Raw genomic sequence first — 26571 nt, forward strand, 5'->3', positions numbered from 1 at the left:
TAGACGTGTACCTGACAGCCCCAAAGATGCAGACGGTTCGACGGTTAGACAGTTAGACGTGTACCTGACAGCCCCAAAGATGCAGACGGTTAGACGGTTAGACAGTTAGACGCGTACCTGACAGCCCCAAAGATGCAGACGGTTAGACAGTTAGACGCGTACCTGACATGACAGCCCCAAAGATGCAGACGGTTAGACAGTTAGACGCGTACCTGACATGACAGCCCCAAAGATGCAGACGGTTAGACAGTTAGACGTGTACCTGACAGCCCCAAAGATGCAGACGGTTAGACGGTTAGACAGTTAGACGTGTACCTGACAGCCCCAAAGATGCAGACGGTTAGACAGTTAGACAGTTAGACAGTTAGACGTGTACCTGACAGCCCCAAAGATGCAGACGGTTAGACGGTTAGACAGTTAGACGCGTACCTGACAGCCCCAAAGATGCAGACGGTTAGACAGTTAGACAGTTAGACGTGTACCTGACAGCCCCAAAGATGCAGACGGTTAGACAGTTAGACGTGTACCTGACAGCCCCAAAGATGCAGACGGTTAGACAGTTAGACGCGTACCTGACAGCCACATCTGCCTCCAGGGCGCTGACGCTGTGCTGCAGGGCTTTATTAAAGGACATCAGGGTGTTCTCTGGCGCCAACTGACAGGGAGGAAGCAGACCAAATGGACAGATATGAACCACTGGGACAGGGGGAACATGCAGAGATGTTGAAACAGAAGCTGATTCATAATTGTGTGTGTGTATGTGTGTGTGTGTGTGCATGTATGTGTATTAGGGGTGGCACAGTTCATGAAACAAAATCCGAACCGTTCGGTGCGCTAGTCTCGGTTCAGAGCATGTGTGCATCGTACGGTTTTGACGGTTCATGTCATGCGTAATGTAGCCTCATGCCCATATGTGACCTCAGACAGTTTTTTTCCCCTTTCGCATGAGGTGTGAAGTGCTGCGGTGTGGAGTGCTGCGGGTCACGTGTAGAAATGGCAAGTTGGAGCGATAACGAAGGCAGCCCGGAGTTGGAGGATGCACCAGCGTCGCATAAGTCTGGTGTGTGCGAACATTTTGGATTTAGAAAACGGTAGATAGAACTGCGACTGTGTGCAGGCATTGTGCAACACGTAGCCCATTAATTATGCTAGTACAGGCCCGGAGTGGCTAATCGGGAGCTTCGGGAGGATGGGCCGAATATCTGGTCTGAATATCGTGAGCTGAAATGTATTGTTTCTGAAGTTCATTTGCTGCGCACTCGCGGCACATTAGCAACTTAGGCTGTGCAGTCGCAGGCCCTTACTTGCAGTTTCCCAAATATTAGCAAAGTAGCCCTCACAAAAACGGTTTGGAAATCGCAACCAAGTTTATATTTGCAACAATTAAGGGGAGTAGGAGACTATGAGCGGCCAGGTCTATATATTAAGATTAAGCAGTAGGCTATATGAGCGACCAGGTCTATATGTGCAATCATTAAGATTAAGCAGGAGGCTATATGAGAGGCCAGGTCTATATGTGCAATCATTAAGATTAAGCAGTAGGCTATATGAGCCAGGTCTATATGTGCAATCATTAAGATTAAGCAGGAGGCTATATGAGAGGCCAGTTCTATATGTGCAATCATTAAGATTAAGCAGGAGGCTATATGAGCGGCCAGGTCTATATGTGCAATCATTAAGATTAAGCAGGAGGCTATATGAGAGGCCAGGTCTATATATGCAATCATTAAGATTAAGCATTAGGCTATATGAGCCAGGTATATATGTGCAATCATTAAGATTAAGCAGGAGGCTATATGAGCGGCCAGGTCTATATGTGCAATCATTAAGATTAAGCAGGAGGCTATATGAGCGGCCAGGTCTATATGTGCAATCATTAAGATTAAGCAGGAGGCTATATGAGAGGCCAGGTCTATATGTGCAATCATTAAGATTAAGCAGGAGGCTATATGAGCGGCCAGGTCTATATGTGCAATCATTAAGATTAAGCAGGAGGCTATATGAGCGACCAGGTCTATATGTGCAATCATTAAGATTAAGCAGGAGGCTATATGAGAGGCCAGGTCTATATGTGCAATCATTAAGATTAAGCAGGAGGCTATATGAGAGGCCAGTTCTATATGTGCAATCATTAAGATTAAGCAGGAGGCTATATGAGCCAGGTCTATATGTGCAATCATTAAGATTAAGCAGGAGGCTATATGAGCGACCAGGTCTATATGTGCAATCATTAAGATTAAGCAGGAGGCTATATGAGCGACCAGGTCTATATGTGCAATCATTAAGATTAAGCAGGAGGCTATATGAGCCAGGTCTATATGTGCAATCATTAAGATTAAGCAGGAGGCAATATGAGCGGCCAGGTCTATATGTGCAATCATTAAGATTAAGCAGGAGGCTATATGAGCCAGGTCTATATGTGCAATCATTAAGATTAAGCAGGAGGCTATATGAGCGGCCAGGTCTATATGTGCAATCATTAAGATTAAGCAGGAGGCTATATGAGCGGCCAGGTCTATATGTGCAATCATTAAGATTAAGCAGGAGGCTATATGAGAGGCCAGTTCTATATGTGCAATCATTAAGATTAAGCAGGAGGCTATATGAGAGGCCAGTTCTATATGTGCAATCATTAAGATTAAGCAGGAGGCTATATGAGAGGCCAGGTCTATATGTGCAATCATTAAGATTAAGCAGGAGGCTATATGAGCCAGGTCTATATGTGCAATCATTAAGATTAAGCAGGAGGCTATATGAGCGACCAGGTCTATATGTGCAATCATTAAGATTAAGCAGGAGGCTATATGAGCGACCAGTTCTATATGTGCAATCATTAAGATTAAGCAGGAGGCTATATGAGAGGCCAGTTCTATATGTGCAATCATTAAGATTAAGCAGGAGGCTATATGAGAGGCCAGGTCTATATGTGCAATCATTAAGATTAAGCAGGAGGCTATATGAGCCAGGTCTATATGTGCAATCATTAAGATTAAGCAGGAGGCTATATGAGCGACCAGGTCTATATGTGCAATCATTAAGATTAAGCAGGAGGCTATATGAGCGGCCCCTCCTCCAGTGGCACGGCTCTGCCCAACTCTCATGTGTGCAGGGGAGACGTGTAGTAGACTAATATTAACTCTCATGTGTGCAGGGGACGTGTAGTGGGCTAATAATAACTCTCATGTGTGCAGGGGACGTGTAGTAGGCTAATAATAACTCTCATGTGTGCAGGGGACGTGTAGTAGACTAATAATAACTCTCATGTGTGCAGGGGAGACGTGCAGTAGACTAATAATAACTCTCATGTGTGCAGGAGACGTGCAGTAGACTAATAATAACTCTCATGTGTGCAGGGGAGACGTGCAGTAGACTAATAATAACTCTCATGTGTGCAGGGGAGACGTGTAGTAGGCTAATAATAACTCTCATGTGTGCAGGGGAGACGTGTAGTGGGCTAATAATAACTCTCATGTGTGCAGGGGACGTGTAGTAGACTAATAATAACTCTCATGTGTGCAGGGGACGTATAGTAGGCTAATAATAACTCTCGTGTGTGCAGGGGAGACGTGTAGTAGGCTAATAATAACTCTCATATGTGCAGGGGAGACGTGTAGTAGGCTAATAATAACTCTCATGCGTGCAGGGGAGACGTGTAGTAGGCTAATAATAACTCTCATGTGTGCAGGGGAGCAAGTAGTAGGCTAATAATAAGTCATTTTACTGAAAGGTAATAACCCCAGATCTCAAAAGCCCTCGAAAATGAAATATCATTACAATGTATTAGACAAGTGCTATTTCAAGAAAAAGTCCTTGTATATGGGTCTAGAGGCATTTCTTAGTAAAAGTTGGGAACAGGACTTTTTATCATAATTAACATGTGCTGAATCCAACTAGCCCTGTTCCTAAGCGGAATTTTGAGTTTTTGACCATCTAATTAGCATAAACAAAATGGCTGCCAAAATGGCGATTTTGGGCACTTTCTCCAGACGGGCATCATTATACCATGTAAATAAATTAATATTGTTCACATCTGTGCATCTCAGAAATCTCCTGTGGGCAATAAAAAAAGGAAAGGCTATGAAAAATATAAAAATGCAAAAAAAACCTATTATTATGCTAATTAGCATTATTATCACCTTATTATACTCTTGACTATGTTTACGGTCCTCTTTGGCAAAGAGTGTGGCCCAGTGTTCGAATTACCCCGTCGTTTCCGGGGGGGCCCACTTGGGGGGGGGGGGGGGGGGGGGATTCAACATCCAATAGATTATAGTAAGCAGGGTAGCCAGTTTATTAAAATGAAATCTATGACATTATGAAATTCAGCCTAATAACAAATGCTATCGTCAAAAATGAATCTGAGCAGAGCTAATTGTCAAATATTTTACGTGCACAACTGAACATCGCACAACTGAAAAAACTGAAAGTTAACACAAAACAGCTGTCTTTATCACATCTCGGCTAAGCCTACTGGAGATAGTCCCAAAGTGCCTATTGGTCTCTTTATGGGCATTTTTCCCCCGTTTTCCACACAGTTGATGGACGATGCCCAGCCTTGAGCCATGATTTCACGAATCGCTTAGGGTTGAACTGGACCAGGGGAGGCGCATTGATGCTCAGAAAAAGAAGCGCATTTAAGCTGCGCTCTCTGGCTTTGTCATCAATGTCATTAAGCGCAGAGAATCCTCTCTCGCATTCTGACGAAGTAGGTAAAAACGTGTTGTAACAATTTTCTAATATCTAATTCTAATTAAATTATACATTCCTTTTAACTTTTTCCACTGCTGCTAATTGCTCAATCGCTAACAATGCTCTAGCAAAATTAATAACAACTCGATTCAGAGGAGGGTGAGATCGGACAGGACAGGACAGGGGGATATTATGCGCAGCAGTGCCCCTGCAGTCTGGGGGGGGGGGGGGGATACACATTGCAACCAACGGGGAAAATGTAGGTTATCATAGTTACGGGTTGGCAGCTTGACAATGAATGAGTGGGCACCCTCTGACAGTGATTTCGAGCAGAACTAGTAGTGCCCTGGCCAGAACTAAGGGGGCTGGGCACTACCAGGCCCTATGGTAATTCGAACACTGGTGTGGCCTGACTTCATTGGTAAACATCTTCTTCGTGGTGGGTGGACACATGTTTGGAGTTTAAAATCATTGGAGTTCCTTTGAACTAATCACGAACAACCGTAGAAATATCAGTAGAATATCGCTATGTTTAAGTGTAATAAAGTGTGTACATTTATAAATATAAATAGATAACTATGGGTGGGATAGGGGCAAAATGTTCGCCTCCTTGTTGTCCCTGTGAAGGTTGCCATCGACATGGACACCTCAACAGGCACAGGCAAGGAGGCACCGGGGGGGGGGGGGGGGTTGATGGAGGGGTGTGAGGAACCAGTGATGCGCTGAGCAGTTTTCATCATCCTCTGCAGTCCTTTCCAGTCGGAGGCAGAGCAGTTGCCGTACCATACTGTGACACAGTTGGTGAGGATGCTCTCAATTGTGCAGCGGTAGAGGTTTTGAAGTTCACCAGGATCTGAGGAGAGAGGTTGTGTTCTTTAGTCTCCTCAGGAAGAAGAGATGCTGGTGAGCCTTCTTGATCAAGGTTGAGGTGTTGAGGGTCCAAAAGAGGTCCATAGTGGACAGCCAGAAACATGAACTGGTGACATGCTCCACCTCAGTCCTGTTGATGAGGATGGGGCTTTGTGTGCTAGCTTTTGACTTCCTGAAGTCCACAATGAGGTCTTTGGTCCTCTTGGTGTTGTTGTCGGTGCTCCGCGATGTTAGGTGCTGGACCTCCTCCCTGCAGGCTGTCTCATTATTGTTGCTGATGAGAGCAATCACTGTAGTGTTGTCTGCAAATTTGACAATGGTGTTAGAGCCATGTACAGGTGTGCAGTCGTAGGTGAAGAGGGAGTAAAGGAGGGCTCAGCACACGCCAGTGTTCAGGGTGAGGGTTGAGTGGGTGAGGTTATCTAATCTAACAGACTGCGGTCTGTTGGTTAGGAAGTCCAGAATCTAGTTTCAGAGGGAGGTATTGATGTCCAGTTCACTGAGTTTGGAGGGGATGATGGTGTTGAATGCTGAGCTGAAGTCAATGAACAGCATTCTCACATACGTAGGTGTTGCTATTGTCAAGGAGGGACAGGGCGGAGTGAATTGCTGTAAAGATGGCATCCTCTGTGCTCCTGTTCTGGCAAATTCTCTTGAAGCACTGTATACTGCAAACAAAATCTACCTCTGGGTACAAATAAAGTAACTTAAACTTGAACTTGCAATAGTTATAAAGTTATTCATCTAGCTATTAATTCACAGGACATGCAATTATTTTACTAATACAAATGTGGGTGACACTTTATGGTAAAGGTACATGAATTATCATGAATTCATGCATGAATTAATTCATGATTTATGCATTACTTCATTCCTTTATATCCTATGAATCATCAGGAATTGACAGGAATTCATATACTCTCATTCATGATGACCTGATGTATGAACAACACATCAACTAAAGCATTAGGTGTGATGGGATTTAGGTTAATTGCTCATGCATTTATCATGTCTGTGGCCCCTCAAATAAAGTAGTGAATAATGACATGTGTTTAGAGAATTCCAAAGTTATGTTTAAATCAGAATTTGAGCGGTGATGACCACATTTTTGGCAGAAAAATAAAGTCATGATCATGGTTAATACATCATAATTCATAATGATGTGCCCACCGTACCTAATACTTTAGTAATGTGTTCATGTATGAGGTCACAACTATGAACTCAGTAAATTCCTGATGATTAATTAGATATTAATGAATGAATACATAAATCATGAATTAATTAATGTACCCTTACCGTAAAGTGTTACCGAAATGGGTTAGGGCCTGTGTAACTTACTCCGAGACTACATACATTACCAACCCAATTCGCTTCAATTATGTAAATGTAATGTAAATCAGGTTTTATGGCCAAGTATACTTGGGTATACAAGGAATTTGGTCTCTGCATGTATACCATCTGTGAATTAGTGAACACACAGGTCACACATTGACAGACATCCCAACCTGCAAAAAGCCATTTCAGGGAGGTACCCCCCCCCCCCCCCCCAAAAAAAAAAAAAAAAAAGTAAATAAATAAAAAATAAAATAAATATCAATATCTTAGATACTGAAATAGTGATGAATAGCCTATGTTTGTTAATTAATTAATTGTTAATTAGTATGTTTGTCTCTACTCAGCACACCAAATAAGGAAGGCCTATTAGAAATTGTGATAATAAAATATGTAGATTTTGGTAGTTTGGTCTTTATGTAGCCTTGGCAAATAGCCAGTAGGCTAGTCTGGAATAATATGCAGATGAAATGACACTTGTTAAACTCACCTCAGCATGTCTTTTGCAATCATTTAACCCGCCAAAGTCACTGTTAGCCTACAAACAGTGCAGCGTGCAAGACTATCGTTATTTTGAACTCTTATGAGACAAGGGTACACTTTCGTGTAGTCTGATGTGAAATGGGTCCTTTTTGGGGGGCACTCTGCCTCTGCCATGACGCTCCTGTTCCTACTGAACTGAATATGAAACAGGCAAATCAGGATGCTCTCTGTCTTGAACAGGCACACACGCACTACCTCTCTCTCTCTCCATCCCCGTCGTGTGCGCGCTACAATCAGATGCACACACGATTTGAAGTCTCGGTCTCGTGTGCGCGCTCTTGCTCGCTCGCTCTAGATTCCGGGAGATTTTATCTAATTTGCGGGCATCAGGGAGCCGTTATCAATATGCGGGAGACTCCCGGAACTTCTGGGAGACTTGGGATGTCTGCATTGAAGCACACATTAACCTGGAGCAGTTTACTGCCTTGCTACAGTGATGCTCGGGGAGCAGTGAGGGGTTAGGTGCCTTGCTCAAGGGGACTTCAGCCGTGGATGTGGGCATGGGAGAGCAGTGCTCAACCTTTCCACCACCCACATTTTTCCTACTGGTCGGGGATCGAACCGGCAACCCTTTGGTTTCAAGCCCGAAGACCTAACCAGTAGGCCACAATTTTAAACTTTACATTTCATCACTACACATCTTTCTTGACCCTCAAAAAACATAAGTCTCATTCGTCAAATACCGTGTGCCTGCTCAGTTATAAAATTTTAACAATTACATTTTTCAAAGGTTTTTTCAGGTAATTAACATGGGCATAATACTAGATATTTTTTCTTTTTTTCACAGCCTATATACTTGATCTATTGGCCAAGGAAGATTTCTGTGAACAATATGAATTAATTTACATGGTATAATGACATCCGCCCAATGAAAGTGCCCAAAATCGCCATTTTGGCAACCATTTTGTTTATGCTAATTCGATGGTCATAAACTCAAAATTCAGCCTGGGAACAGGGCTAGTTGGATTCAGCACACCTTAATTATGTTAAAAAGTCCTGTTCCCAACTTTTACTAAAAAATGCCTCTAGGAAGCACATATCTCAAAAATATCACCTGTCTATATGTTGGGTCCTCCTCACATGAAAGATGTAACGTTCAGTTTCAGTGAGCAAATAGCCCTGTTGAGAGAAACTAGAGGAGCAGTCCAGAGACCGGAGAGAAAGTGCACATTTACAGGGCTTGTCAATGTTATGTGGTAGCCTAGAAGCTATCTTGCATATTTAGGCTAAGCTATGTGTAGAAATAAAATATTCCGTAATATTTCAGTCAATCTTAGTGTGCTACAAAGGTACAGACGTTCCTGTAGATGGCAGTGACACATTCTACTTGTTTGCCAAATAAATTGGGGCAGCCGTATTGGGGCAGCCGTGGCCCACTGGTTAGCACTCTGGACTCAGGGACCAGTGGGCCGCGGCTGAAGTGCCCTTGAGCAAGGCACCTAACCCCTCACTGCTCCCCAAACGCGGCCGTTGTAGCAGGCAGCTCACTGCGCCGGGATTAGTGTGTGCTTCACCTCACTGTGTGTTCACTGTGTGCTGTTTGTATTTCACTAATTCACCGATTGGGTTAAATGCAGAGACCAAATTTCCCTCACGGGATCAAAAAAGTATATATACTTATACTTATACTACTTAAATGAAAAGCAATTTGAAATCAATGTCTTCAATCTTGCTGTATCAAACCTTTCCTCAGAGATGGTGTTAATGATGTGTGCTTAAAGTCAAGTCAAGTTTGTGCATGATATAACTATACTAATACTGTAGCCTAAATGGTGGATCATTAAGCTATACATCTTATGCTGAAGTATGGTATTTCTGAAGTGTTAAAGGAACATGTAAGAAATGTATTTCAATTAATCATAAAATGGCCCTGATATGCCACTAGACATTAAGAAATCATGTTCATTTCAAATACTTATATCACTGACAACAGTAGTCTGGCCAGAATATTGTCATTTAAAAAGTGAAGTTGCAGCCCTCAACTGATGTTGATGTTGTGTTTTGTCATGTCATGTTGTGTTTTGGCCTGATGCGCCACCCTCCACCTATCTACTAATCACAAAGTCAGTAGTGTTTTGGCATCCGGGTTGGTCACCTCGAGTCAGGGGGAGGGGGAGGGGATACACCACTCTACAGTAATTTGATTGCAGTACCAGATTTGGCCACAATCTTACATATGGTTCCTTTAAAGATTAAAAGGAAAAATAACAACAAGAACCATACAGAACCGAAAACCCTGACCTTTAAACCGTGATACGAACTGAACTGGGGGTTTCGTGAACCGTGACCTTTAAACCGTGATACGAACTGAACTGGGACCTTTAAACCGTGATACGACCCGGGCCGTGGGTTTCGTGAACCGTGCCACCCCTAATGTGTATGCATCCATGTATGTGTGTGTGTGCATCTGAGTGTGTGTGTGTGTGTGTGTGTGTGTGTGTGTGTAACCCACCATGGGCGCTCCCCTCCGGCCGATGACTAGGGGGCGGGGTCTGAGGCTGGTCTTGTCCATCACACAGGGGGAGGAGCTAATGGCCAGCGGGGCCAAATAGAGCGCCAGCAGCACACTCACATACACCACCACCACAACCATCTGGAACCCTGGGCAAACAACAACAATAAACAACAACAATAAACAACAATAAACAACAACAATAAACAACAATAAACAACAACAATAAACAACAATAAACAACAACAATAAACAACAACAAAGACCACAATTACGCATACACCCCCATCTGGAACCCTGGACAAACAACAACAATAAACAACAACAATAAACAACAATAAACAACAACAATAAACAACAACAAAGGCCACGCTCACATACACCACCACCAGAGGGGTATTTCTATTATCCTCCATCCTCTCCCTTTCTATTTTTGCTTATCCTGGATGAATTTTGCCTTGACTTGGTTTCACAAAAGAGATGGCACATAAGTTACCATGGGGATTTATTCTCTGCATCTAGCCTGGTCCTTACCAGGCTAACAGCCAAGCTAAGTTAATTCTAATGGTAATTATGTTGTTCCACTGGCTCAGCTAACTGTCATTCAAATCAGACCTCCGTGCATATTTTAAGGAGCTTTATTCCATTTATATACTATTTGCTAAATGTATTTGCTTGCAAAATAAAACAGATTGTCTGCCTACTGCCATATGGTTGATAGACGTTTGATGAATAGCCTACTAGTAGTTGATTGGAAGTGGAGGGCAAGTTTTCAAAGGTATTTTCAACTATAATATTAAGGTATATCATACTATGTGCATCTTTGCAGTGGCAAGCGCTTTCTTAATGACATTGCGTGCCGAGACAATTAGCACTCACACATGGGTTCATACGTAAATTTGCATTCAGTTGGTCTACCACGCCTACTCCTGCTGTTTTACAGAAATAGCCACGATTCCCCATTCCAAAAAGGACGACTTTACTTCATTGTTAGTCTATATCAAAAGCGGTTGTTCACTTTGTGTGAATGACGCTAATTTCTGCGTCTTTTTTATTGCAACCGTGGGCACTTTGGAGCAGAAACGAGAACGCGCACACATCCTGAATTATTTACACCTGGCTTGACATAGTCGCTCTTACTCATCCTGAATTGGCATTAGCGAAACAACTTGAGATTGGATGACCAGACAACACCATGTCAAACCTCGCTTTATCACTTATCTTGGATGTCTTAATTCTGCCTTTGTAAAAATACCCCTCTGGAACCCTGGAACAACAAACAACAATAAACAACAACAAAGACCACGCTCACATACACCCCCATCTGGAACTCTGGTCAAAACAACAAAGACCACGCTCACATACACCCCATCTGGAATTCTGGTCAAAACAACAAAGACCACGCTCACATACACCCCCATCTGGAACTCTGGTCAAAACAACAAAGACCACGCTCACATACACCCCCATCTGGAACTCTGGTCAAAACAACAAAGACCACGCTCACATACACCCCCATCTGGAACTCTGGTCAAAACAACAAAGACCACGCTCACATACACCCCCATCTGGAACTCTGGTCAAAACAACAAAGACCACGCTCACATACACCCCCATCTGGAACTCTGGTCAAAACAACAAAGACCACTCTATAGAAGGATTGGATTTTAGGATGTATGCATTAACCAATCACTCACTTGATCTCTCTCCACGCACAACAAACCCTGCCACCAACCAGCCGAGGGCCGTCATCGCGACAACTGCTCCAATGTGCAGGAACGGACCCGTGAACTGGACAAACACACACACACACACATAAACACACACACACACAAAGAGGGAGAGAATGTATTAAGTGGTGTGTGTGAGTACAAGTGAGAAGTGTGAGTGAAACTTGTGCACCTGCAAAGAGATGATGACAATGTCCCACTCAGTCCTCCACAGGTCATCGATGGACACCACACCTGTGATGGTGGTGAGCAACACAGCCAGCACGCACACCTGTGGAAGAGGAGCAGGACAGATGCAGGTGAAAGAGGTGTCAGGTGGAGGAGGAGCAGTGTCAGGTGGAGGAGGAGCAGTATCAGATGGAGGAGGAGCAGTATCAGGTGTCAGGTGGAGGAGGAGGAGCAGTGTCAGGTGGAGGAGGAGCAGTGTCAGATGGAGGAGCAGTATCAGGTGTCAGGTGGAGGAGGAGCAGTATCAGGTGTCAGGTGGAGGAGGAGCAGTGTCAGATGGAAGAGGAGGAGCAGTGTCAGATGGAGGAAGAGCAGTATCAGATGGAGGAGGAGCAGTGTCAGGTGGAGGAGCAGCATCAGGTGTCAGGTGGAGGAGGAGCAGTATCAGATGGAGGAGCAGTATCAGGTGTCAGGTGGAGGAGGAGCAGTATCAGATGGAGGAGCAGTATCAGATGGAGGAGCAGCAGTATCAGATGTCAGGTGGAGGAATGAGGGCAGATTATTATGTAAACAGCATAGACGAAGATTGAAACCGGAACAGATGTAGGTTTCAGAAATATGGTGAATAGATAGATAGACAGATATATTTAGTTTTATGTTTGAAAGGTATTTCAGTGCAATGTGTCAATATTTACACAGGACAGGTCACTTAAGTACCTTGTGGATCCAGAACAGGTTCATCTGTTGTCCCAGTGCTATGTGACATAGTGCTAACCCCTGAGAATAAAGGAAAAACAGTAATGTTGTACATTAATGGCAGCATTTAATTATGTTTCAATATGCATTTATGTCTCAAATATTTAGCCAAGAACAAATTCAGACAGTGCTGACATTAGAATAGTTCAAAGCAAAGATATAAACAGGAACAACACATCCTCATGGATTCCTGCACGACTACAGTACACAGTGTAATGAAATTGTATTGAATGTCTAATGAAAGTGTATCGAATAAGTGTAATGAAAGTGTGTTACACAGTGTAATGAAAGTGTATTGAATAAGTGTAATGAAAGTGTATTACACAGTGTAATGAAAGCAGGACCGGAGTGGGGCCACTTTTCAGCCCGGGAGTTTCATGCCCAAGACCGGCCCACTTTTTTAGTGGTGGTGGAAATTGAATAAATCAACAGTTCAGCTCTTACTATCCTGTAGTTTTTAGCAATATTCCACTATTCCACAAGGATAGGTTGATAAGTTAACAAAAACAGGGAGAAAGAAATAAAGCATTTGAAATGTATCCCACAATTCCACAGAGGCATACTGAACTATTGTTTACATGTTTTTCTGCATATATATCATATTGTTGTTTGGTGATTTACTCCTTTACTACACCCACTTCTGAGCAAACAAGGCACATAGCTGTCATATACTGTTCTTTCTTACAGTAAATAACGGTTCTTTCTTACATTAAATAACAACATTTCATATTAATTCATATGGTTTACTCTATTGTCCTCTCTAGCCCAGATAGCAAAATCAGATTGTCAGATAGCGGACCGCTGGTGCAATGCCGCCGGTGGCGTGCCACTTGTGGTCCGCCGTTGGACCACCATCTCTTTAAATTGAACTTGTCATGAATATTAAGAAAAGTTAATAAAAATGATATATGGAGTATAACTGAACAAATGAAAACGATTTTAGACCAATTGTGGAAACATATTGGGCAATTTGTATGCAACCCACCAGAGAACCGATGTGCAAAATGCCAGCGGACTGTGAGCTATGCCCCCAATGGACCGCCAGCTATGCCCCCAATGGACCGACAGTGGTCCGCCAGCCTCTTTGCTATCTGGGAGGCTAGCCTACTTATCCCTCTAATCATGTAGCTAATTTTGGGCTCATCATCTGCTCAGAGGCTACTTTTGTTTTTAGGCCTACTGCATACACAGATCAAGCTTGAGTTGTGTTATCAATATTTGCATAATATTTGCAAAGTCTATGAATCGCCATATTGGACGATACAAAATAGGCCTATTTTAATTAATTTAATATGTTGCTTGCGAATAGGTTGACAACGCAACAACATCCAATAATAGCCCAATAATTATGGCGCTAATAATGATGGCTATATCTCTTTACCAGTTGCCACTTATGTCTGTCCTCTTCAAAAAAAAATCTGGGAACTTGGCACTTTCTACCATCTGTCCTCCCTGACGCTTATCACTACGGTACGGGTGGCCCGCCTATGGTAGCCTATCTGAGAAAACTTTTTAGAAAAGACGGACTATGTGGACCCAACCAACTCTTCTTGGGAGGGGAGAACAACCCATGCAGAGGCTGCGGTGTTAGGCATAGAATGTGGAACGTCTGTAGCCTACTTTAAGAGAAGATAGATTAACGTGGCAAATGTCAATATTTTCCCCTCGACCGGCCCAAAAGTGAAGCGGCCCTCCGGGAATTCTTCTGATTCTCCCGATTACCCACTCCGGGCCTGAATGAAAGTGTATTGAATAAGTGTAATGAAAGTGTATTGAATAAGTGTACTTGCTCACCATTAGGATTGTGGTGTAAGTGAACCCCACGACTGTGGTGGTGAGAATGGGCACAGTGCCATCGCTCCACTCTCCTGAGCGATTGTACAGCAGCCTGTAGGAGCACAACAGATAACATGGAGCAGCTTACTCACCTATTCACACCAACATACAGGGCTTAGGGAAGGCTCGTCACAAAACCACATGCCTCGTTTTGGATATACACTATATGTACATGTGGATGGAGGGGAGAGAGATGGATGGATGGATAGATAGGAGGATGGATGGATGGATGGATCGGAGGATGGATGGATGGATGGATGAGGGAAGGATGGATGAGGGATGCATGGATGGATGCACACATGATTGTTGATTAGATGGGCCTGTGCTAGTGTTACCCAAAATGTCAGATTTAGTCATATGTGCACTGCTACATAACAACACAATAATGATGCCAAATGTTGAGAAAGTTTAAGGGCTCTCTTTTAGCAATCTGAAATGCCCTTCAATGTATATGACATATTGATGTAGCATGAATAAATCCAGCATAGACGGCAGTAAACACATTGTAGGGGATCTGAATGGTCAGATGGTGCGCAGGAAGACTCCGGGCCCTATCATGACATTCTAAAGTGCATCGTCACTCGTCAAAAGTCTATTCAAATTTAGTAGGATGTCCAGTTCACATTGGGAGGGGTTTCGTTATCAAACGTGGAGCGCATGGCGCAACAAGGTGTTCCTAGTTTTTTTAATCAGTCATATGGGTGTGTTTGGGGCGTAACATCATTTTAAACCAATGAGAATGACATCTGTCATTCCCTTTAACGGCGCAAAGCGTGATATGTCAAAAAAATGCATCGGTATTTTGGCATTCAACAGGGCATTTGAAGGAGGCTGCTTGCGAGACCGTATGGAATAGTCATTCTTAAACCATGCTTTACTGAAACCTAGCATAGCCTTAACACATTTGCACTCGTCTATTAATTGAACTCATTGGCAAAGTGAAACTAACTTCACCAAGGAGTCAGTCAACGACAAGACAGTTATATGCAGTTACTTTCACTATTGACTGACAATGGGTTACCACCAAAAACATAGGCTGGAAAAAGCAACACTTACCCTAATGTTGCTCAAATTACTGAATAAAACAACATTTATCCTGCAGAGGAGTTGCTTGTATCTCGTGACAGTGCGTCTTCAGCTGTGCTCCATACGTGTCTCTCGCCTCTCCCCTAATCACTTTTAACCGTCATTACCAATTTGCAAATGATGGTGAATAACTACTCATCATGAGATGTACAGTATTTCGTAATATCTTTATTCTAATTATGTTTCCCATTGTAATCATGCAATTTGTAATGCTTTGCATGGACGTACGCTGGTGTGCGTTCATGAATGAAAGAAGGATGGTGCGTGCACCTGCCAATATGACTGTTGACACGCGCTCTTAAAATAGCATATGAACAACTCGCCATTGACTTCTGACCAGGTTTAGGTGGTGTATGATAGCGATTTTTGGACAACGTGCCAGGCCCCTCCCTATTGCCACACCCCTGGGCGCAATGCTTGAAATATAAACGTGCAAAATACCGAATTCAACTTTGCGCGGGTGAATAACGAACTTTACACCATACGCTGGTACCCAAAATACAGCCCATTATCTTACCAGTTAAACTCATGTAGTCATTGTGTATCTTACCAGTTAAACTCACAGTAGTTGTTGTAGTTAAACTCATTGTAGTCATTGTTTATCTTACCAGTTAAACTTGTTGTAGTCATTCTGTATCTGACCAGTTAAACTCGTTGTAGTCGTTGTTTATCTTACCAGTTAGACTCGTTGTAGTCATTCTGTATCTGACCAGTTAAACTCGTTGTAGTCGTTGTGTATCTTACCAGTTAAACTCGTTGTAGTCGTTCTGTATCTGACCAGTTAAACTCGTTGTAGTCGTTGTGTATCTTACCAGTTTAACTCGTTGTAGTCGTTCTGTATCTTACCAGTTAAACTCGTTGTAGTCATTGTTTATCTTACCAGTTAAACTCGTTGTAGTCGTTCTGTATCTTACCAGTTAAACTCGTTGTAGTCGTTGTGTATCTTACCAGTTAAACTCGTTATAGTCGTTCTATATCTTACCAGTTAAACTCGTTGTAGTCATTGTGTATCTTACCAGCAGTGTTGCCACAGTTACCTTGAAAAAGTAATCTGATTACTGATTACTGATTACTCCTTTAAAAAGTAACTTAGTTACTTTACTGATTACTTGATTTTAAAAGTAACTATGTTAGATTACAAGTTACTTTATTAGTTACTTTCAGCAGCTGCCGACAACACCCCTAACGCCTCGACATAAAAATGATAACTGGTTTTGCCAATACTCACTATACTGGAAGTGCATTTTAACAGCAATGTATAGCAGACATCCCAACCTAACCTACTTAGAATTCAGATGTTTGTTCAATAATGTCTAAGTACACCAAATAAGGAAGGCCTATTGATAGAAATTGTTATAGTAAAATATGTAGATTTTTTTTCATGTAGCCTTGGCAACTAGCCATCTTCTAGCCTATAATATGCAAATGAAATTACACTTGTTAAACTCACCTCAACAAGTCTTTTGCAATCATTTAACCCGCCGTGAGCAATGCTAAAGTTGCTGTTACAAACAGTACAGTGTGCAAGATTATCATTATGTTTTAATCTTTTAAGACAATTGGGTACACTTTTGTGTAGTCTGATGTGAAATGGGTCTTAAATCTTCCTTTTTGAGGGGCACTGACGCTGCCATGACGCTTCTGTTCCTAGATACACTGACTGAACTGATTAATTATGTTTGGGAGAAAAGAGATATAAGCACTTACACTGAAAACGGATTGGTTGACTTAGCAAAACAGACCAGGATGCTCTCTGTCTTGGATGCGCTTCAGGCACAAACGCACCACTCCTCTCTCTCTCCCTCTCCGTTGTGTGCGCATTAAGCTATGCACACGCGATTTGAAGCAAAGATTCTAGAATCTTTGCTTTGAAGTCCGGTCTGGCTTGCGTGCTCTTGTTCGCTCTAGGTTTCGGGAGATTTTATGTAATTTGCGGGCGTCAGGAAGCCGCTATCAATATGTGGGAGACTCCCAAAACTTCGGGAGACTTGGGATGTCTAGCTAGACAGCACTTTGTCGCCAGCACAGAATGTACAATGTACCTTAATGTTGTCATGTTTAGCTGACACAAGCTCAAAGTAATGACTGATGAAATGTGCATCTCTCTCTCTCCCTCCACCCTCCATTGTTTTTTTCGGTTGTGTCGCTGCACATGAATTGTCCTCATGCTGAAAACGTGAGCATAGCCTACATGACGTTAATCCCCAAGACAAGAAGAAAGCAAAGAATATATCTTTTTATTAAGGAAAATGACAAAAATAGTAACGCACAGTAACTTAGATAAGTAACTTTAATCTGATTACTGGTTTGTAAATAGTAGCGCGTTAGATTACTCGTTACTGAAAAAAGTGGTAAAAATAGACTAACGCGTTACTAAGTAACGCGTTACTGGCATCACTGCTTACCAGTTAAGCTCGTTGTAGTCATTGTGTATCTCACCAGTTAAACTCGTTGTAGCAGTTGTTGTGTATCTTACCAGTTAAACTTGTTATAGTCGTTGTGTATCTTGCCAGTTAAACTTGTTATAGTCGTTGTGTATCTTACCAGTTAAACTCGTTGTAGCAGTTGTTGTGTATCTGGCCAGTTAAACTCCTTGTAGTCATTCTGTATTTGACCAGTTAAACTCGTTGTAGTCGTTGTGTATCTTGCCAGTTAAACTCGTTGTAGTCGTTGTGTATCTTACCAGTTAAACTCGTTGTAGTCATTGTTTATCTTACCAGTTAAACTCATTGTAGTCGTTGTGGGCCTCCCACCAGAAGTAGGACCAAAACAGCAGCAGGAAGAAAGAACAGCACAGGATGAAGAACCACGTGCATTCCCACTGCAAGAACAACAACAGGTCAAGCACATAGGCCTACTATAGGCTGCAGTGTATACTTTAATGTTCTGTCTGTATTTTAATAATATGAAAACTCATTATTTTCATTGCAGATATTTGATGTTGTTGTTTTTATTGATATTGTTGTTATTATTACTATGATTAGTATGTTTATGTAGGGTTTTCAACTATATTTGATACTATTTTTATTATCTAGTATTATTTTTAGTGCTGTCAAAATTAACTTGTTAATCTCAGCGATTGATTTTGAAATACATAACGCTTTAAAAAATATTAACGCAATTAACACATTTTGTATACCTACTTCCTTTATAGGGGGGCTGATGTCACGTAACGCTGCGAAACCGAGAGGCAGACGTGATAAATGAGACGTATCAGGTCGAGGAATCAGTGACGGAGGTGGAGGTGCAGGGGTGCGGCCACAAGACTTGTTATTTTCCGTGTAGACAGACCCATGGCTATATGGACATGCAACTGTGTTCTGTTTCCAGAGCATGCTTTCTCTGTCTATAATCTGCAGGGTTAGGGCCTCCTCAACGAGGAGATTGCTGGTCCGCGGATAATTTGTGGCACAATCGAATGGTATCATTGAAAACCGCAGACCGAAAGAAGAAGAAACTTAAAGTTTTCCAGAATAGGAAATATTTCTTAATTGGGGGTTATCAAATAAAGAGGCATAGCATTAGGGGGTAGTGGTGTGAGCGCTCATTCAATGTGTGTGCGCAATGAGCAAGTGAAACTGTTGAACCAGTGGAGATTAATCTATTAAATTACTTATTTCATGAATATCTTTCTTATCTTGTATATCTATAGGTCTCCGCAAATACCACTAAGAAGCAAATACAAGTCCAAATCCAAAAACCTTCACTGCTGCTTTGCCTTCATAGGTTCCTTCCCTTCCCCTCCCCTCCTGTCCTTCTGCTCCCTTCCTTCTCTCACTTTCCAGCATACAGACACACGTGGCAGGCCTTGCCATGTGTGGCTCAGTGCTTAGGGATGACACCTTGGCGAGCTGGCCGGGAACAGGCTGTGGGGGGTGTCCACTGACAACATGACTGATAACCCTCCACGGCGCCTCTTAACCAGTTCCGCTCTATTAATAACATTACTGATAACCCTCCACAGCGTCTTTTTAACCAGTTCCACTCTATTCATAGACAAGTTAGGCTAACAGGAGCGTATAGACATCACTGCTGATTATGGTTTAAAAATAAAACCCAATACATTTTTCACCGGCAAAAATGAAATATCAAACTTTAATGAATTCTATTTGAAGATTCATAAAGACTTCATGTTGAGAGAAGATTTATCATTTTATACCAGTCGCATTCAACTGTTGTCGGAAGGACTGATTTCAGACATACACCCCTCGGTGAGATTCAGAATTAAATAACGTGCTCCCTTTGGTACAGGATATGTATAGGAGGACCTGCTCTATGTAAATATATACAGTATGCTGCATGTGATTAATATATATGCTGCACGTGTAATGATAAATATATATGCTGTACGTGATAAATATATATGCTGTACGTGTCGTGTAATGATAAATATTCTGTACGTGTCGTGTAATGATAAATATATATGCTGCACATGTAAGTAAGGGATAATGGACGAAATGGTGGTCTGTTCACAGAAGTTAACGCACGGTCGAGGTTGTAAAACGGCCCCGACGCGAAGCGGAACTAATTTCTCAACTTGCAGGACAAACTGCCGTTACTAGTTCTAAATGGATGGTTGCTACGGCCAAAGGCCAGTCGTTAGTTCTATCTCTCCCGTTGTCAAGCGGGCATATCCCAAGATTCTGATGAACTTTAGCTTTGAAACATCGCTATTTTACTTAGCCTGCTGTCATCCATCCAGCTAAAAGCCACCTCCGTCATATGCTACAATGTTGCCATGTTCTGAACGTCTGCATTTTACAGCTCGGATGCAACGTGACAGTTCATTTATACTTCACAACGAGTTCGGCGAATTAATATACAAGTGTGATACAGCCAAAAAAATGGATCTTCTTCATAGGTGTGCAAATAACATACGGTTAATGGTCGCTCTAAATTACGTAGGACAATGGGAAATTCAACCAAGCAGTGGAATAATGATAAATATATATGCTGTACGTGTCGTGTAATGATAAATGCTGTATGTGTAATAATAAATATAATATATATATGCTGTAGGTGTAATGATAAATATATATGCTGTACGTGTAATGATAAATATAATATATGTGCTGTACGTGTAATGATAAATATAACATATATGATGTATGTGTGATGATAAATATATATGCTGTATGTGTAATGACGAGTCAGTGGGAGGGAGTAAAGAGGGGACTGTGATTTTGTGCGAGGAAGTGTGTGTGTGTGTGTGTGTGTGTGTGTGCGCTTCACCCTGGACTGACCACCATAAGCGGGATCATATTTAACTGGCTCCCAGGTCGCCTTGGGCAACAGGAGAGAGTAGGCAGGGACAGTCACGTGACAAGTGGGAGAGACGCTGATGTAAACATCGTCAGGGTTCTGATGTAAACATCGTCAGGGTTCTGTTTATGTTTCGCGTTAGCGGGAGAGACGGTGATGTAAACATCGTCAGGGTTCAGGGGGGTATTCCAAGTACGTGGTTTAGTGACAAACCTGGGTAAGTTAACTCAGAGTAGGTGGTAAACCTCCTAATAGAAGAGCTGTATGGCTTCATTCTCCACACACAAAAATACCATAGGGCTCTTGTTGTAGAAGGTTTACCACTTACTCTGAGTTAATATACCCAGGTTTGTAACTAAACCACGTACTTGGAATACCCCCCTGATGTAAACATTGTCAGGGTTCTGATGTAAACATTGTCAGGGTTCTGATGTAAACACCGTCAGGGTTCTGTTTATGTTTCGCGTAACATGTCTATGTTTATGTTCTGTTATGTTTTCCGTAAGGCCTTTGGAGATGATAGGGAGCACTTCTCCTTGGAGATGATAGGGAGCACTTCTCCCTGGGCAGCTGGCCTATTAAAGAGCCATGTGCTGGAGTGAAGGAGTAAAAGGCCTGGATTACTGACAGAATCAGTTGTGGCAGGGAAGAATATTCATTCAGAGCAAGAGGGCCCAGTGTGTTTATAAATACCCAGGTAATACGGATCAGAGTTAATGCCTTTAAGTATTACTGCAAACACACACACTGTGCAAACATGGCTAACTGATGGTGATATAAAACTCACACACTGTGCAAACATGGCTAACTGATGGTGATATAAAACTCACACACTGTCGCTGGACGGCACAACTGACCAATGACACACTGATCAAACGATTTACTGTTGGTTTCCCTTAAATGTTGCACTGAGAGGGTTTAACCCTTAGAACCCTAAGCTGTTTTTAGGGCATTTTCACTACCTTTATTCATAAGGATTTATTCTGGTCATTGTAAGTGCCACACACACATATTATATATTGTTTTTTTCAGCGGAGTCTAGGCTATCCAGATCATTTCATGAATCGTTTCATGTATTAGTACTAGCATTGATTTTATTTAGATTTTTAAAGAATTAAAATATACAAAGTGTATTATAAAAATTCTTATATTTTGACATGTATCTCCCCACAGCAAGCTACATGCATTTCATGTGTGTGTAGGGCAGACTGTCCTGAATCGGGCAATATAATTGCCATGTTGGAGGGCTGAGCAATTTACAAAAATGTGTGGTGTGGGATTTACGGAAATAAATGCCATTTTTTATTTAGTGATGAAAAATGACCTTTCTGCGCTCCATATCTGTGACACGAACTGATCTGGCGTGCCTAGGTGTATGCACTCATAATGATTCTCAACTTTTTACTGCATTGCCATGAACAAAGTAAAGGCAAAAAAGGTGTTTCTTTGTTGAACAAATTGGGATGCAATGTAAGCCTCAAATTGGATGCCATGCAGGAATTTGCTAGGATCTCAAAACCGGATTATGAACATGGTTTGCCATAGAGAAACACACAATAGCGTTGGATTATAAACATGCCACAAGAACAGACAAAAATGAGGGGTAAGTCCAGCTATATGAAGTTATTATTTTGCTGTCACTTCGTCTGTTTTATAACCCAGAAGGATGTACTTGGTATTAAATGATAGCTCTGAGTGCCCTCTTTCATCTGACATGCGTGGCATATCTATCCGATCACGGGTAATTCAAACGAGAGTAATTGGTGTGCAGCGTTGGTTTGTGTTCATGACATTATTTTGCAGTCACTTCGTCTGTTTTTATAAGCCAGAAAGATCATAATCATGGTACCAATGGATAGCCCTGTGCCCCCTCTTTCATCTGATATGCTTGCCATATCGATGTGATCACGGGTTCGCGAGTAATTCAAAAGAGAGTAATGTGTGTGCAGGTGAACGCAGAGAAGTATAGACTGTAAATATGATGCAATTTGATTTAATTTCATGATTTTTTTTTAATTTTCATACTTGATCGTACAGACAAGTGTGTAGTCTCGTTGGAAAGCCCCTTCTGCTCTGTAATGCAATAAAGGTTTCATCTCGCTGCGATGAACAGTTACGGAGCAATGTAACAGAGAAGAAAGGGTGTGTTTTTGACGCACTTTGCGTCAATCGGGTTCTAAGGGTTAACTGTTTTGGTCAAAAAGTAGCTACCTAAAATTACAAAGTTAACAACCCAAAAGACATGTAAAAGCCTAAATTACCAAACCTAAAAAGACCAAGTTTACTACCCAAAAAGACACATAAAAGCCTAAACTACCGAGTTAACTACCCAAAAGACATGTACAAGCCTAAACTACCAAGTTTACTACCCAAAAGACTTGTAAAATGACCAAGCTAACTACCCAAAAGATGTAAAGGCCTTGACAACAACACCACCAGCCCTGTTTGCGCTGATAATAGCTTGCTAACATGCTAGCCTGTGACGGCCTTCGTTTCAGGAGACGCCCTGAAGCCTGGAACATATCACAGCATTGTCCTGGATGGCAGGAGGGGCCTAAAGGTCAGACAAGGTCAACGTTGTGACCGGAAGGTCAGCAGTCTGATTACCTGGACTGGCAAGTAAGACATGGGGGGTGTGGGGGAGGGGGGCAGGCAGGTACCTAACGCCTAACTGCCCCCCGTGTGTGGGACTAGAGCAGCTACCTAACCCTAGCTAGTACTGCTGCTCCCAGCTCCCTGTTTCTACTGGTCCCAGTGAGTGTGCTATACTGGTCCCAGTTAGTGTGCTGGTCCCATGTAGTGTGCTCACCGTTCCTAGAATAGTAGTTGAACTCTGGCACAGGTCAGATGACTTCTGGGACCGGTCAAATGACCTCTGGCATAGGACAAATGCAAAGGACAGATTTCTCCTATGTGTGTGTGTGTGTGTGACAATATGCCATCATGGTGAAATTAATCTGTTGCATAGTGTTGCTTTAAATGTGGAAATATTATTCCAAGTTATAGGAATTCACAAGTTTAGACTCAACACCGCCGGCTCTGCGAGTTTATGAAATTATCATCACTAAGGTTTTTATAGTTCTGATGCCTCTACTGAACTGAAATGGTATTTAAGAAGATATATCTCTCTCTTTCTCTCTCTCACTCTTTCTCTCTCTCTTTCTCTCTCTCTCTTCAGTGTTTCATTTATTCTTTAAAGTTGAGCTGGCTCTTGAGCACAAAAATTTCAATACTTATAATTCATTTTATGAGTACATGACAATTAACTACTTGAATTTTAACTTGAATTTGTTTCTCTGTAATAGTAATGAGCTGTGGCCTTGGCTAGCTGTGAACAACTCTTCTTAAATCTTTTCAGTGCGTCCCTGCGGTAAAGGGCAGGTAAGGATGTTCTTACTGCCTCTGAGCACAACACCTACTTATCAATACAGGATTTCAGGAAAAGAGCATTAGCTTTGATTTCCTGCCTGGGGTTGAGACCATTTGGGCAACCAGATATGATCGCCATGCTTAGTCTCTTAGTCTCTATGCAGATATGATAGCAATGCTTAGTGCAGCTTAGTCTCTATGCAGCGCCTGGACTTGATGAGAACTACACAAGAATTACAAAGCTTTCAAATATGTCCACAAACAGACAACTGAAGGCCTTCCCCATTTCAGCAACAATTCCTTCAACAACCATATAGAAGATATCCAGAAGATATACAGAAGTATAAGTAAGTATATATAAGTATATATACTCTTTTGATCCCGTGAGGGAAATTTGGTCTCTGCATTTAGTGAAACACACTCAGCACACAGTGAGGTGAAGCACACACTAATCCCAGTGCAGTGAGCTGCCTGCAACAACAGCGGCGCTCGGGGAGCAGTGAGGGGTTAGGTGCCTTGCTCAAGGGCACTTCAGCCGTGCCTACTGGTTGGGGTTCAAACCAGCAACCCTCCTGTTACAAGTCCGAAGCGCTAACCAGTAGGCCACGGCTGCCCCGAAAAAAAGAAGTTATCTATTGTTTAATCCTTCATGTTGTGTCTGGCAGGTTACTGAGATCATCTACCATGTTGATGTCACCCACTAATCACTATACACAAAACATACACAAACAATGCAAATACCAACCTCCAATCAACCAACCCACACCAGCATCTCCACTGTTAGCTAACCATTAGTGGATGAGGGTTGATTGAGGTGTGTGGGTGTGTTTGAGTTGATGAATGTGTGTATGAAGGTGTGGACCGTACCTTGGAAGTGTCATCCTGGGATCGCTGGTAGCGTTTCCAGCGGCAGCCGTAGATCCCAGTGACGCAGGACAAGCACAGCTGCCTCTCGTAGACCTGTAAGGGCTGGTGCTTCACCATCCTCCCTCAGTCCCACACGCACCCCACTGCGCTCGCATCCCACAACCAACGCCGCCGCCTGGCAAACACACATAGAGGCAGGAAAGGTCAGAGGCAGGGTCAGTGAGAGGGTCCATTTAGTCTCCAAACACTGATGTCTAGTCCGAATGGCTTGATTGCTGTTTACATTTAATTTCTGCCCACATAAATCAGCCGGCCGAGCAGGTAGCATCTGAATAGTCCCTTTGAGGAAGAGTCAGTAGCATCTGAATAGTTCCTTTGAGGAAGAGTCGGTAGCATCACACCTGAGTGTGTATTGTCACCGTGTGCAGACCGACGCGCTGCGCTGATGACGAGGGAGCAGATGGTCAGCCATTTTTAGCTGTTTTGTTGGGGAGCAATAATGCCAGTAATTAAAACTGGGATCACAGGCTGTACCACTAACAGACGTGTTAATGATCAGGTGCAAAGCCTCCGCAATCAGCAGCAGCTAGTCAGAACGGCTGCTCCTGCTAACCCACTCTCCCTTTAGAACAGGGACTGGGACTGGGACAGGGACTGGGCTAAAACTTCTACATGTAGTTTGGCAATGAAGCCCTTTCAAGGGTAGCTGACTCCCACAGCTGAAATGAGCTCTTAAACCAGCTGACTCCCACAGCTGAAATGAGCTCTTAAACCAGCTGATCCCACAGCTGAATTTCCCCATAACTCTGCTGTCTCCTATCACACCAGTGCCAATTCTAGACACAGCACGGCTAACATCCTGACCTTGGTAAAATGTTAAGTGTTTGTGAAAAGATTAAGTGTTAGTTTTGTTTGTATGAGGACAAAGTGAAGATCCACACACTGGAGAGCTCCCATTTAAGTATTTTTTATTGGTAACGTTTCAAGCCCTTACGACCCTTCCTCAGACTTGTTTTTTGTACTTGTTTGTATAACACCCACATCAATTTAAATTTTCAATTTAATATCACTTATAGAGCGCCAAAACATTACACATGTCTCACAGAGTTAACCTGTGTACAGTATTTTCAAAACTTGCCAACATTTTGACATTTAGGTTAAACAAGTATTTCACTTGCAAAAACAATGCCTTTCCAGTGCCTAAAAATCTGATGCAATGTAAAAATTCAAGGTCAGTGAGTTTATTTCCAAGGGAATATATTAGCATACTAGCCAAGAGACAAATCAAGGGAATATATTAGCACACTAGCCAAGAGACAAATCAAGGGAATATATTAGCATACTAGCCAAGAGGCAAATCAAGGGAATATATTAGCATACTAGCCAAGAGACAAATCAACACAGGAACGCTCTGTGCACTGCCATTATCAAACACTGTGAACCCTTTGGCGTCACTTTGGGTAGAAGCACCTGCGAAATTCCTCTCACTTTCCTGTGCTTGAAATATGGCTTTAGTGTTAATAATAACAGAACAGAAATATGGCTTTAGTGTTAATGATAACAGAACAGAAATATGGCTTTAGTGTTAATAATAACAGAACAATAACAGAA

The 26571-nt window shown here is 42.4% G+C and overlaps 1 protein-coding gene across 2 annotated transcripts in view; it reads right to left on the reverse strand.

Moving 5' to 3' along the window:
• gdpd5a (glycerophosphodiester phosphodiesterase domain containing 5a) overlaps positions 1-26571 on the reverse strand; it is a 75571-nt gene that overhangs the window by 33279 nt on the left and 15721 nt on the right. For both annotated transcript variants that reach the window (XM_076274418.1, XM_076274419.1), the window contains exons 2-9: positions 24961-25135; positions 18180-18283; positions 14335-14428; positions 12502-12561; positions 11789-11887; positions 11584-11677; positions 9887-10035; positions 573-655 (exon numbers count right to left, since the gene is read on the reverse strand). In XM_076274418.1, coding sequence (XP_076130533.1) covers positions 573-655; positions 9887-10035; positions 11584-11677; positions 11789-11887; positions 12502-12561; positions 14335-14428; positions 18180-18283; positions 24961-25077 — 800 coding nt within the window. In that variant the 5' untranslated portion in view covers positions 25078-25135. The remainder of the gene's footprint in view (positions 1-572; positions 656-9886; positions 10036-11583; positions 11678-11788; positions 11888-12501; positions 12562-14334; positions 14429-18179; positions 18284-24960; positions 25136-26571) is intronic.

The sequence above is a fragment of the Alosa pseudoharengus genome, unplaced genomic scaffold, assembly GCF_046254945.1.
Source record: "Alosa pseudoharengus isolate Yale_2024_CS ecotype anadromous, Long Island Sound unplaced genomic scaffold, YU_APseudo_1.1 YU_APseudo_1.1_scf_8, whole genome shotgun sequence".
NCBI classification, from domain to species: domain Eukaryota; kingdom Metazoa; phylum Chordata; class Actinopteri; order Clupeiformes; family Clupeidae; genus Alosa; species Alosa pseudoharengus.